The sequence below is a fragment of the Capra hircus genome, chromosome 26 (genome assembly GCF_001704415.2).
Source record: "Capra hircus breed San Clemente chromosome 26, ASM170441v1, whole genome shotgun sequence".
In the NCBI taxonomy this organism is placed as follows: domain Eukaryota; kingdom Metazoa; phylum Chordata; class Mammalia; order Artiodactyla; family Bovidae; genus Capra; species Capra hircus.
Genome location: NC_030833.1, coordinates 5,608,276 through 5,621,832, shown reverse-complemented (window position 1 = coordinate 5,621,832; position 13,557 = coordinate 5,608,276). Strand labels below are relative to the sequence as shown.

The following is a 13,557-nucleotide window of genomic DNA, read 5'->3' as shown; positions in this document are numbered from 1 at the left end:
GGGGAGCTGCTTTCTGCCCAGAGTCAAGTTCAGTGGATATACATAAATGATTTGATTTTGTCTGCAATGGGTCCAGCATGTTCCTTAGAGACCAGGCTGTATAGACTTCCTGGGGCAGCATTGTGTTCTGCCCATCTCTGCAGCATCAGCCCTAGCCCACTGCTGGACCACAGCAGGAGCTGGACAGAGTCTGGGAAACACCGCACATCTCTACTTGGCATGGACTAGATGACCATGTGATGACTTGTGAAAGCAAAGGACAGCAGGCAGCCAGCCTTTTAGAAGGAAGCCCTGCAGGTGCCACAGCCAGGACCTGTGCCCTGTACCCTTAAGGACACGGTCTGCATTTTCCCCAGCCCTAAGAACCGAAAAGATGCGTGCTGTTAGAAAAAAAAATTTTTTTTTTTTAACCACTGATGGCAGGACAAAGGGAATGAGATCACAAACAGAGCAATTAATTTTCCCAAATTGACTTTCTGAAAGAATTAATTAACTTTTAAATTGCTCCTTGAAATGCTGAAGTCATGTTTCAAGGGGACAGTGTGTGGAAGAGAGAGAGAAGCTCGGAGCTGAGCAGATTTTGAAAAGTGATGTGTGGTCAAGCCCATGTCTTTGGTGCATTAAGGCGGCTTTGAACCCGAGCACTGATGGCTGATTATCTCATTAGATGGAAGAGACCCAAAGCAGAACCCAGAAAGCTAATATTGTGCCTCTCTTTCTTATTGATTGAATCCGTCTGGGGCTTCTGGATCTGTCTGTAGAGGTCAAGATCATTTTGAAGAGGAACACATGATACAATGTTTGCTTTCTCTCTTGTTGCAAACCTCACAAGAAAAAATACTTTGTGGTCTGGTTAAATTCAGTGAATTTTTATTGAGTGCCTGCAAGGCATGGTGTTAGCTACTGTGGGAAATCGAATGATGAGCAAATGTTTACTTCCCCCAAAGAGTTTGGTCTGGCAGAGAAGACAGATAGATAGATAAGTAAGCCTCCCAACATGTGGGCTGTCACAGAGTTTATAGAACGGTTGGGAAGCAAGCAGTTAATTCAGGTGTGCAGGTACTTTTTTTTTTAGTTTGGGGGAAAAGTCAGAATCCAGCAAGGGCCCTTGTAGACTAGCGGGGTCTTCAGAGGTGGAGCGGGATGTGACATTCCCAGTGGGAGGAGCAGGCCTGGGGTGGGAGGAGGTGGAGCTGGAGGAGGGTGAGTGGGGGAGAAGAGGATTGGAAAGATGGACTGAAGTCATGTCCCACTGGGCTTTGGATGCTGTGCTGGAGGATTAGCCATGATTCAGAAAGCCAAGATAAATCGTGTAGTGTTTTGGAGTAAGATTTAAGGAAGGTAACTTTGGTGATGGAGAGAAGAAAAGATTTTATATAGGAAACCAGCTGAAATGTTATTTTTCATCTCAGTGAGAGATGTTGTAGGCTTGGGTCAGGAAGAATGGGTGGTGGGGACAGTCTGGAAGGGACACCCCAGGGTCTCAGGGCTGCTGTCCATCACTGTGCCTCCTTGAGCAACTCATGACTCCTCTGGAGGGCTCTGTGTTCTCATCTGTTAAATGGGTGGATGGACTGTAGTGGTTTTTCTCTTTTTTCCACCCTAACTAAGATCATGGCATCCGGTCCCATCACTTCATCACAAATAGATGGAAAAGTGGAAACAGTGGCAGATTTTATTTATTTTCTTGGGTGATTTCTCCAAAATCACTGTGGATGGTGACTGCAGCTATGAAATTAAAAGATGCTTACTCCTTGGAAGGAAAGCTATGACAAACCTAGACAGCATATTAAAAAGCAGAGGCATAAGTATGCTGTCAAAGGTCTACCTAGTCAAAGCTGTGGTTTTTCCAGGAGTCACATATGGATGTGCGAGTTAGACCATAAAGAAAACTGAACGCCGAAGAATTGATGCTTTTTAGTTGTGGTATTGGAGAAGACTCTTGAGAGTTCCTTGGACAGCAAGGTCAAACCAGTCAATCCTAAAGGGAATCAACCCTGAATATTCACTGGAAGGACTGATGCTGAAGCTGAAGCTCCAATACCTGGAGCTACCTGATGTGAAGAGCCGACTCATTGGAAAAGACCCTGATGCTGGGAAAGATTGAAGGCAGGAAGAGAAGGGGACGACAGAGGATGAGATGGTTGGATGGCGTCACCGAGTCAATGCACGTGATTTTGAGCAAACTTTGGGAGATAAGGAAGGATGGAAGCCTTGCGTGCTGCAGTCCATGGGGTCTCCCAGAGTCGGACACGGCTAAATGGCTGAACCACAGTAACACATGTCAGAAGAGTCAAGTAATTCTTTTGTTGTTGTTTTTCCCTGAATAGGATTTACATTTCACTGAAATCTTTTTCTGTACCAGATGAGTTGATCATATGATTGTTTACTATTTACTGTTGTTAACATGGTAAATTAATTGATTGGTTTTTGGATGTTAAACCAGTCTTGCATTTCTGAAATTACCCCAGCTTGGGTTATTCTATGTAAGGAATATGAAATCCACTAGCCTGATGTTTTAGACTCTGGTGGACTTGAGGAATGCCTGGTCATGTTTGCCTGTCATGGATCCAGGCTGGATGTTGGAATTTTCAGGGAGCCATCAGGAGGGCAAGGCTCAGAGAGGGCTGGAGTTGAGGAAGAGACCCTGCAGCTTTGGCATTCTGGCCCCTCATCCAGGTGGGCCTCTGGCTGCTCATGTATGGGCCGATTCTGAGCTGCTATAAACCCTGATGAGGGAAATGGGGAAAATTCTAGCTCCATCTCCTAGGACTGTTGGGAGAATTGAATTAGCTGAACATGTGATGCTCTTAGGCTTCCCAGGTGGCTCAGGGAAGCTGTTAGCCCACTGGCTGCTACTGCTGCTGCTGCTAAGTCACTTCAGTCGTGTCTGACTCTGTGCGACCCCATAGACGGCAGCCTACCAGGCTCCCCCGTCTCTGGGATTCTCTAGGCAAGAACACTGGAGTGGGTTGCCATTTCCTTCTCCAATGCATGAAAGTGAAAAGTGAAAGGGAAGTCACTCATTCGTATCCGACTCTTAGCGACCCCATGGACTACAGCCTGCCAGGCTCCTTCGTTCATAGGATTTTCCAGGCAAGAGTACTGGAGTGGGGTGCCATTGCCTTCTCCGAGCCCACTGGCTAGCCCAGAGAATATACTCACTGTCATTACCATCATCATCGCCCTCACTACCATCACCATCGACTTCATCATCACCACCATCACCGCCATCACCATCTTCATCTGCCGTGTCGTCATCATCAGTGTTATTAAAAGTCTCGATGTGAATAGAAGCCCTCCTCTCTGCTTAATGAACCACAGCTCTTTCCTTCTGTTCCCAGGCAGCCTTTTTTCAAGTTGATCAGGAGACTGAGCAGAGGAGATGGCTTTGACTTTTCAACATCTCTGATGCATTTAAGCTGTGTGGAGCGTGGACCAGGGTGCTCAGTTTTTATTTTGGAAAAGATCCATGTGCTTCCTCACTCTGGGCTGCTGCTGGTTCTTTGAGAGAAAAAAGCAAAAACAAAAACAAAATCCCTCCCCTTCCCCAAAAGAAAACAAACCTGTGTCCTCCTGAGAAAGGAGGTTCGACTTGGGTTCATCTCCACCTCCTTTTCCCATTTTACTTTTCACACAAATAACAAGTTAAGCTGCAATGCTGGACTCTGTGGTCCAGGATTGAGAAATTCACGTGAAGGTCCATTTATACCCAGCAACACCTGTCTCAAGTCAGGCTATTAAAAAAGCTAAATGGCTTTGAGGAGGAGGAATCGATTAAGCGCCCACCTACCAGCCAGAGGGAGGTGATGGCCGCTCTCTCTGAAGCTGTGAATGGAGGCGCGATGACCCTGCTCTCTTGTGGGGGTTCCCGCATCTTAACAGACAAGAGAGATAAAGAAGACAAACGGCAGAAAGGCCACCGTCCCTGTGCTCGTGTTGCGTAAAGACATTTGAAAACCCAGATGCCATCCATCACCAGTATCCTTCGTAAAGGAGAAGATGCCTCTGGGTCTGGTCTTTCTCATCTCGGCTCCTACCCACCACGTCCCAAAAGAGGGGCAGATTTGAAAGGTCAAGTGATCAGAGTAGGGCATAGTCTTTTACACTGAAGACCTTTGGGTTTATTTAAGAAAAAATTCACTGCATTGTTCTCATTTTTCTATCACCCAGGAATTGGGGACCCTCAGCCCTCAGACTTGTCAGCTTCAGATGCTTGCTCTTGGGGCCCCTGCTCAGCAGTGAATGAATCAAGCACAAAAGACCTCCTTTAAATCATTTTCCACGTATCTCCTTGTATAGGTTCCCTATTGCTGCTGTAACAAATTACATCCTTAGGGGTCTAAAACATCGCAGATGTGTAACCCTATAGTTCTGGACAGTCAAAAGTCCTAGGATCAGGGTTTCGGCAGGCAAGCCTGTGTTTCTGCCAGCAGCTCCAGGAGGGGCCTTTCCTCACCTTCTCCCGTGTCTAGAGGTGCCAGCATTCCTTGCCTCGCGCCCCTGCCTCACTCCACTTGGACCTGTGTTTCCGTGATCATGTCTCGGTGTGATGCGCTGGTCTCCCTCTCATGGAGCGTTGTGATTTCCCTGGGTCCCCCGTCTCTAGATCTCTAAGCGCATCTCACTGGCCACAGGCCCCTTTGCCTTACAGGGCTCTGGATTCAGACGTGACCATCTCTGGGGCCATCGTTCCGTCTACCACACTTTCCCCACCCTCCTGCTTCCTTGTTCAACACCATATCAATGCCTTTAACGTGGTATTCTTGAGGCTGTGGGCGGGGCGGCCAGTGTTGTGGTCCAGGCTCTGCTGTGTCATTTGAGGCCACATGGCATAAACCCTCTGAGGACCCCTTCCCCTTCATCTGTGAAATCGTGGGTCTTTAAGGCTCATTTCATAGTCAGGAAGATCCCCTGGAGGAGGAAATGGCAACCCTCTCCAGTATTCTTGCCTGGAAGATCCCATGGACAGAGGAGCCTGGTGGGCTGCAGTTCGTGGGCTCACAAAGAGCTGGACATGACTGAGTGACTCACACTGTCACAGTTAAATGTGGCATGGCTCTGCCCTTTGTTTTTACGGTTGTTGATCAGTTGAGTTTATTTCTTCAAATCCCCGCTGTGCGTGCATGCTCAGTTGTGTCCGACTCTTTGTGACCCTATGGATTGTAGCCCACCGGGCTCCTCTGTCCATGGGATTTTCCAGGCAAGAATACTGAGTATTTTATAAATATTATTTATAAATATTTTTTTAAATTTTTTAGTATATATTTATTTGCGTGCACCAGGTCTTAGTTGCGGCATGTGGGCTTTAGTTCCCTGACCAGGGATTGAACCCGGGACCCCTGCATTGGGAACTCAGAATCTTAGCCACAAGACCACCAGGGGAGTCTCAGAATTGTTTCTATTCTTGTATGAGCTTTTCACAACTGCCTTTCTGCCTGCTTCAGAGCTGGAGAGGCCACTACTTAAAGGTTATTGTGTGTGGGCCTTACAAATTCACAGGGACCTGAATGTATTTACAGTGGACGTGTTCATTTTCTTTTATTTGTATTGTTTTTGATGTGTTTATTTTTTTTCTGCATCGGTAATAGAATAGGCGTGCTGGCAGGGATGCTGTTAAGAATGGTGATAAATGCATTTATGGTTTCTAAAGGCTTCGGAAGTGGTTTTTCGGGGCTGGGAGAGGCCGGCATATGTTCAGAGCTTCCTTTCTCTAATGCAGTTATTTCTTGTTAAAAGATTCACCATAAAATGCTAAATAAACTTAATAACTTCCAATAACCATTAATGTCAGTTGAGGCCATTTAAATTTTATGAATTTGGGTGGAAATATGGGAAAATACCTGGGAAGACAGAATTTTCTACATATGTATGGTTACTGATGTTTTGTGTTCATGTGATAATCTGCTCATTTTGGCTTTTTACAAAAGGATTCTGATAGTAAGAGAAGTCTTCATAGCAGTGAAAACAAAATACCCCCAAACACAATAAGAGGTTTTACAATTTGCCGAGTGTTTACAGCTTCCCTAGTGGCTCAGATGGTGAAGAATCTGCCTGCAATGCAGGGGATACAGGTTTGATCCCTGGGTTGGGAAGATTCCCTGGAAAAGGAAATCGTACCGCACTGTAGTATTTTTGCTTGGAGAATCCCATGGACAGGGGATCCTCATGGGCTACAGTCTGTGAGGTTGCAAAGAGTCAGACACGACTGAGCGACTAAGCATGATTGTTTACTGGGGGCAACCCATTGCATCAAATCAACAGAGCCTTCGCGGCATTATTTTCTTTAAGACAAAAAGTACTGATGCCCTCCTATGAGGTAGAAATCCGTCTCCTTATTTTACAGCCGGGGAAGCTGAGGAGGGAGAGGTGGATCATTTGCTGGAGGCTGCTCAGATCTGCAGGGCTAGAGGTGGTACCCTGCCTAGTCTCTCTGCTTCCAGAGACCACAAACACATTCAAAGCTTGGTTATGGAGCTGCGACAGGAAGTGTGTTGTGGTGCCGGGTGTTTTTGCAGAAAGGGGCTGAAAGAGCCAACACATACTTGGAGTTGGCCCTCTGGAAGAGGGGGCATTGCTGGGAAGACCCCGTTCGTGGGGGGAGAATAAGGAGGGACACACAGGGCCGGGCAGATTCTTTCTTCCAGGGAGAAATAGGGATAGGGACCAGGAGTGTATGGTTGGGAGGAAGGTCAGGTGGTCGGTCAGCAGGAGGGCCCCCCCATGCTTGCATGAGAAGTTTGCACGTCATGTGATCAGGGAGAATTCCAGCGATAGACCTGAACAGTCCTGTAAAGGGCAGTCTATGCAGCAGGGTGTTCAGGATGGATGGGTGAGAGTTTGATCCTGCTCGAGGAAATGTTTTGATGAGTTTTATTTACCTCAAGTCTGAAAAATCTTTTAAGGTAGAGTCCATTGGGAAGGAATAACATCACTGTAATTTTTTAAATTGAGAGTGGGCTGATTGAATATTTTGGAGTCATAAACATCCTTTTTTCACTGTGATATTTCCCTTTATCTCCATTCTTGAGCAAAAGCATGGCCTGAATTTAATGGAATGACTTTAGCATGCTCAGCTAGGAGGAACAGAACTGCTTTATGTCAGATAAATGTTTGGGATTTCAGACATGTGTTGTGTATTGTCAGTTTGAAGGATTTCTTCTTAACATAAGACATATTTTTGCCTCTGATTATAATTTTTTTTTGACTTAATAGCAACTTTGCTATATGATACTTTTTAAATCAATTTGATTTTCAAGGAATTCTCAGTCCGTGTGTCATTGACTCATAGACAGGAAAAAGTCATCTAGTAGAAAAGTCTCTTAATGGAAATATATGATAGTATATGAAGTGATAACTGAAACATTGTTGACAATAGCTTCAGTTTTCTTCCTATTATAAATGTTATTCCTCTGTGAAAAGAAATGAGGTTTTCATCCATGGAATAATGTGCGTGCACCTTGAAAACATTGTGCTAAGTAGAAGAAGCCACAGGTTTCCCTGGTAGCTCAGCTGGTAAAGAATCCGCCTGCAATGCAGGAGACCCCGATTTGATTCCTGGGTCAGGAAGATCCCCTGGAGAAGGGAAAGGCTACCCACTCCTGTATTCTTGGGCTTGCCTGGTGGCTCAGATGGTAAAGAATCTGCCTGCAATGCGGGAGACCTGAGTTCGATCCCTGGGTTGGGAAGATCTGGGAAGAGCATGGCAACCCGCTCCAGTATTCCTGCCTGAATCCCTGTGGACAGAGGAGCCTGGCGGGCTGTGGTCCACGGGGTCGCGAGGAGCTGGACATGACTGAGTGACCTAGCACAGCACAGCACGGAAGATGCCAGACACAAAGGGATAATACTCTATGATTCCATTGGAAGGGTGGCTGGAGTAACCAGATTCATAGAGACAGGACGCAGGCTACAGCTTATCAGGGGCCGACGGGGGAGGGGTGAAGAACTGCTGCTTCATGGTTAGAGGGCTTCTGTTTGGAGTGATGAAAAAGTTCTGGAAATTGATAGTGGTAATGGAGCTCAACATTATGAATGTAGCGTCACTGAAGTGTACACTTAAAAATGATTAAAAAGGCAAATTTCACTTCATTTTTACCACAATAAACCACTCGTGGTTGTCTGGTGTTATAAGTGGTTATGAATTTCTTCTGCTTAAACTGAGGACCCTTGAAAGAAAAGGCTCCTTTTGTGGATATCAGAGAGGATGATCCAGGCAAAGGCAGAGTATTTCAGTCTTAAAAACAGGCAAAAACAAGCCAGTATAATCTCACCTTTACTAATAGCTTCTTTGCTCTTTTCTCTCTGAACAGCTTTTTATAACTATGATGCGCGGGGAGCAGATGAACTTTCTTTACAAATAGGAGACGCCGTGCACATCCTGGAAACGTACGAAGGTGCGTATTTGTTTTGGTGTGTTTCCTTTTTCAGTTTTGTGTGATTAGGACACTTTTAGTACCTAATGGGCCAGTCATTACCTTGTTAGGAAAGCACTTAACTTCTGGTTTTCTTGCACACTGGATGCTGTGTCAGGAGCGGGCAGTGGTGAGGTTATCTGTTATTGAAGTCATTAAAAAAAATTAAGATGAACTTAAAATTAAAGTCCTATATTTTTAACCTGTAAAGTTTTCCGTTGAAATAGTCATTTTCATTATTTTCCATTGTTTCCTTTCTTTGCAAATGAATGTATATACATTCTTGACTGTTAATAACTGACTGCTTGAAAAAAGTTTTTTTTTTTTTTTAAATACATTTAAGGTAGTTTAGTGTCTGGCTTAGTGTTTTGAGGTGTTTGATGTGAATGGTAAGACTTTTTATGTCCTCACTTAGACTTGTTAACAAGTTCCTGAGAGGAACCAAAATTATCATGTCTTAAATCCTTATTAAAAAAATCTGTGACCCCCATTTTCTGAGGGGTGAACAGAGATTGTTACCGCCACGTGCGATGTGGTCCAGTGAAGCAGTTGTTGTAATTATCCGATAAATACCCTTGTCCGTGACAGTGGTTTTCCAGTGTCCTTGGTTTTTCAGGCAGTTGGTTTTCATATTAGTGTTTCGCAAATCATTGAAATGGGACCCCTTTCGTTTTATGCTGTGGTTTATCGCTGCACAGAAATGAAGCGATGGTGGGCTGGAAGTTTAGATCCCTCACATCTGGGTGTTTTGTGTGATTGTAGCACTGGTGGCTGGCTCTATTTCCTGTTGGAAGGGTGACTCCCATGTAACAAAGGAATAAAGAGAACTGATTAAAATTGGTAATTCCAACAGCAAAATTGCTTTCAGATCGGATTTAGCCAGGCGCCTCCTGGGAGGAGGTGGGCTGGAGGAGCGGGGAGAGAAAATTGCAGACATCCCGCAGTAATCACAGACTGAACTTCACACGGTCTTCGGAATCCTCTTTGCACAGGAGTGATGCCTCGTTCAGCTTCTGCATCAGGCAAGCTGCAGCTTGCTCTCGTGTTCCCGGAGAAGCAAAAACCCATTAAAACACCCATGTCCATGTCCCTTACTTCCTCATCTGGCTTAGAATGCCGTTCCATTTGCACCGTTTACCCTAAGATATGTCCCACTGAGGGTGGAAATCGGCTTCCGTGGCATATGCTTGGAAGCGGATGTGACGCAGAAATAGACGTGCTCCCTAACTGTGAACGAGTAGCTGACCGTGGATAAGTACCCTCTGCTTATTTTCAGTTTTTATAGCTGACAGTTGGATCGCCTTATCTGCCCCCAGTTTATGTGGCCAGTGGCTGGAAGGAAACGGAGAAATTAGCTAGAGGTTAAGGATCAAACCTCTCATCTCAGACACTTTTCTGATCTCAAGGGAAGAATGCTCTTACACCTTTCTTTTTTTTTTAATTTCTGCCCCGGGTCAGCTGCATTTGAAATCCTGGTTAATAAACAGTGGACAGTGACATCACGTCATTCCTGAACAGATAGCAATTTCCTGTGCAGCCCCGGGTAGTGGGGGCCGTGACTTCTGGTTCTTTGCTTCGTAGGAAGAATGCACTCTTTAAACAAGAGAGTCCTTCCGCAAGTCGGTGATCCTTTTTGTACGTTTAACTTAAACGAAAATGGTGGCAGGCATTGACGTTTTGGCCAACATCACGATAAAGGAGTCTTCAGTGAGCATTTGGTTTCTGGGCTCATCCATCTTCCAAGCGCTGGTTACAATATCCCAGTGTTTGTAAAGACCCTGTAATGGAAAACCAATTCCCCTTTGACAACAGCCTTTTTGGTTTTAGTTAGACTCCGATCAGAGAAATGCAGGAGGGGAATGCATTGCTTTTGGGAAACTTGGTGACTTGATTGTCATTGGATTACAGTGGAATAATTATTTTCCTGCTCTTTGCTCTCATTCTGTTTAAATTTTGTGGATTGTGTTAGCCTGTGGCATTCTCTTCTTCTCAGCCCCTTCCACTTTCTCCCCCTAAGAAAATTTATTTCTGTTGGTCAAATTTCATTTCCCTTTTCTTTGTGATCCTGTTCAGGGTAGGATACTGCTGGGATTGCTCCAGAGAATATGATTTCTAGATGATCACTCCTCATATTCAGGTTCAGAGAACACATTTACCTGCAAGTTAGGGTTAATTTGTCCATCTCAGGCTCATGGAGGCTTGGAGCACAGAGCAAAGAAGAGAACTTGGAGGTGGACGGGACTTCGAGGGGTCCTTTTGGATATGTCCAGGGTCAGTCAGACAGGAGAAGTGAACCCAGGTCAACAGTGTTGATAAAGTGACTCTCCAGTGCCCAAGCAGGTGCGGGTCCTGCCACCTGCTTATTTCCAGGAAGATCTCCAAGGGGTGTATGCTGTGCTGAGGGAGACGGCAGTGTTGCACCCAGATTAGGAAGGTGCTCTCGTGATGAAAACACAGCGCTCGAACTTGATTCGGATTTTTCAAAGCGATCATCATCTGTTTTCTTCCACAACACACCTTCATCCCTTTTCCTTCCACGAGCATCTGTCAACGGAAGGTCTTGTGAAGACCGCCTCTGGGTGTCCCGGGGTGGAGGCAACAAGATGTTGCATGGTGGGGCGTTTGAACAACAGGAATGTGTTCTCACACAGTTCTGGGGGCTAAGGGTTCAAGGTCAAGGTGTTGGCAGGGTTGAGAACGCGAGGCTGCCCCACGGGTCTCTCCAGCCGTCTGCTCATTTGCTGTCCTCATTGGCATTTCTTGCCTGCAGGTGCGGCGCCCTGGTTTCTGTCTTCAGGATCACGCGGCGGTCTCCCGCTGCTTGACTCTATTTCTCCTTTTTAATAAGGACAATGTATAGCATTAGGTCCTTTTTTTTTTAAGGGCAGTTCCTAAACTACTTAAAATGCTTCTGTTTTTGTTCACTTTTGGCTGTGCTAGGTCTTCATTGCTGCGTGGACTTGTCTCTGTTGCAGCGACTGGCGGCTGCTCTTCGTTGTGGTAGCTTCTCTTGTGACTCCCAGACTCTAGAGCGCGTGGGCTCAGTAGTTGTGGTGCCTGGGCTTAGCTGCCCTGTGGCATGCAGGGTCTTCTGGGACCAGGAATTGAACCCGTGTCCCTGGGATTGGCAGGCAGATTCCCAACCCCTGGTTGTTGCTGTGTGGTCGCTGAGTCATGTCCAACTCTTTGCGACCCCATGGACTGTAGCCCGCCAGGCTCTTCTGTCCATGGGATTTCCCAGGTGAGAATGCTGGAGTGGGTTGCCATTTCCTCCTCCAGGGGATCTTCTCAGCCCAGGGATCGAACCGGCATCTCCTGTGTCTCTTGCATTGAAAGATGGAGTCTTTACCACTGCGCCACCTGGGAAGCCCCTGTCTCACCTGAGCTCTAGCCTTTTCCTTGGGTATGTCCTAGCCTTGCTGCTGGGGGCTTCTCAGATGCTGTGTGAGTGGATCTCTGCAGAGGCTGCTCTGCCCACCCGCCACCCCTCTTCTCCTCCTGACTATAACCTGGAGCCATCCTTGGAGACTCTGAGTGCTCCTCCCTGGGCTCCTCTCTGACCCCCACCCGCCTCCTCTGCTCTGCCTGGTGCTGTGTCCACAGGTACCCGCCCTGTGCTTGAGTGCGCGTGTGCTGGTCCTCCTGCTGGAAACGCTCTGCTGTGTGCACAGACGTGGCTTCCATCTTCCTGGGCTGGATGGGGCCCTCCCTGACTTTGAGGACCACGTCTGACCTCTTCTTGCCGTTGGGTGGGTGTCTCTTGGGGAGCTGGGTGTCTCCTGTTGGAGCCAGGCCTGCTTGGAAGAAGGGAGTCAGCTTGTTAATTCAACGAGCCAAGCACCTCCCTGCTCCTGGCTTCATTCTGCCTGGCCTGTCCCCGCCAGAGCAGCAGCCAGGTCATCATCCTCTCATGTCCCACTGCTGCCCTCCATGAAGCCTTTTGAGGGGTTGTCCTCTGTCCTTGATCCCCAGTCTCTGCCCTTGCTTGTGGTTTGAGCCTTGCTTGTCTTAGGGGAATCTGCACTTGGAGGTTAGAAATAATTGGGTCTAATCTGTTTCAACATTTGCTCTCTCTGGTGAGACCTCTGGCACATAGTCTAGGGGCTCAGTTGCTGGAAGGAATAACGCATACAAAAATTCTTGAGAAGGGAAACCCTAGGTTTTCCTTTGCTTGGAAAAGGTGTTAAAAGAGAAACCACCATCTATTTTCATAAAGGAAAAGAAAAAGCCTCCTCATCTGTTTTTAATCCCTCCTGGGAAACCCTTCTGCTGTGTTTGAAGTGAATTTTTGTGGCGCCTGTACTGGCTGACGTGCGTATATTTCTGTGTATATTAATGTGGTTGTAGTGCTTGTTTGGCTCAGATGGTAAAGAACCTGCCTGCAGTGCATGAGACCTGGGTTCAGTCCCTGGGCCAGGAAGATCCCCTGGAAAAGAGCCTAGCAACCCACTCCCGTATTCTTGCCTGGAGAATGCCGTGGACAGAGGAGCCTGGAGGGCTACAGTTCATGGGGAGACAAAAAGTCGGACGCAGCTGAGCAGCTAACACACGCAAGTGCTCATTCTGGTTTCATGTTTTCACTCAGTGCTGTGTTCCGAGACGCAGCCCTGTTTGTACAGGTGCAGTCTCTGGCGCTCACTGCTCTGAGTGACCCTCACGTTTCACTAGTCACCCTCCCAGTGATGGGCACCCATCCTGCCACCTGCATCCGCCCCACGGAGCGCGGTAGGTGTGCGAGTGTCTTTGGATACGAGGCATCTCCGGGGTGCGAGGATAGATACTTTTGGGGAAGAAGGGTCCTTCCCACACTGCTTATGCTGTCTACACACCCACCCTCTGTGCCGGGGGCTGCCTGCAGCCTACAGCGTTAGAATTTTCCTCATTCTAGCGAATTGTGTTTTAAACTGTCAGCTTAGTATGTGTTTCAATTGGATTATCAGTAAGTTTGAGCATCTCTTCATACATATGTAAGTCTTTTGGGTTTCTCCTCTACAGTGTTTATAAACTTTGCTTATTTTTGTCTTGGACTCTGTCTTTCTCTCGTCCCTTGGAAGTATTTCCTTAGATGTTCTGGGACATTCATCCTGTGTCCATTTCAGGAAAGAAAGGGCATGGTAATACTGAAAATATGGGAGGGATAAAA

At 46.7% G+C, this 13,557-nt stretch overlaps 1 protein-coding gene across 2 annotated transcripts in view; it reads left to right on the top strand.

Annotated features, from left to right (window-relative positions):
* DOCK1 (dedicator of cytokinesis 1) overlaps window positions 1-13,557 on the top strand; it is a 568,807-nt gene that overhangs the window by 47,477 nt on the left and 507,773 nt on the right. For both annotated transcript variants that reach the window (XM_018041175.1, XM_018041176.1), the window contains exon 2: window positions 8,313-8,396. In XM_018041175.1, coding sequence (XP_017896664.1) covers window positions 8,313-8,396 — 84 coding nt within the window. The remainder of the gene's footprint in view (window positions 1-8,312; window positions 8,397-13,557) is intronic.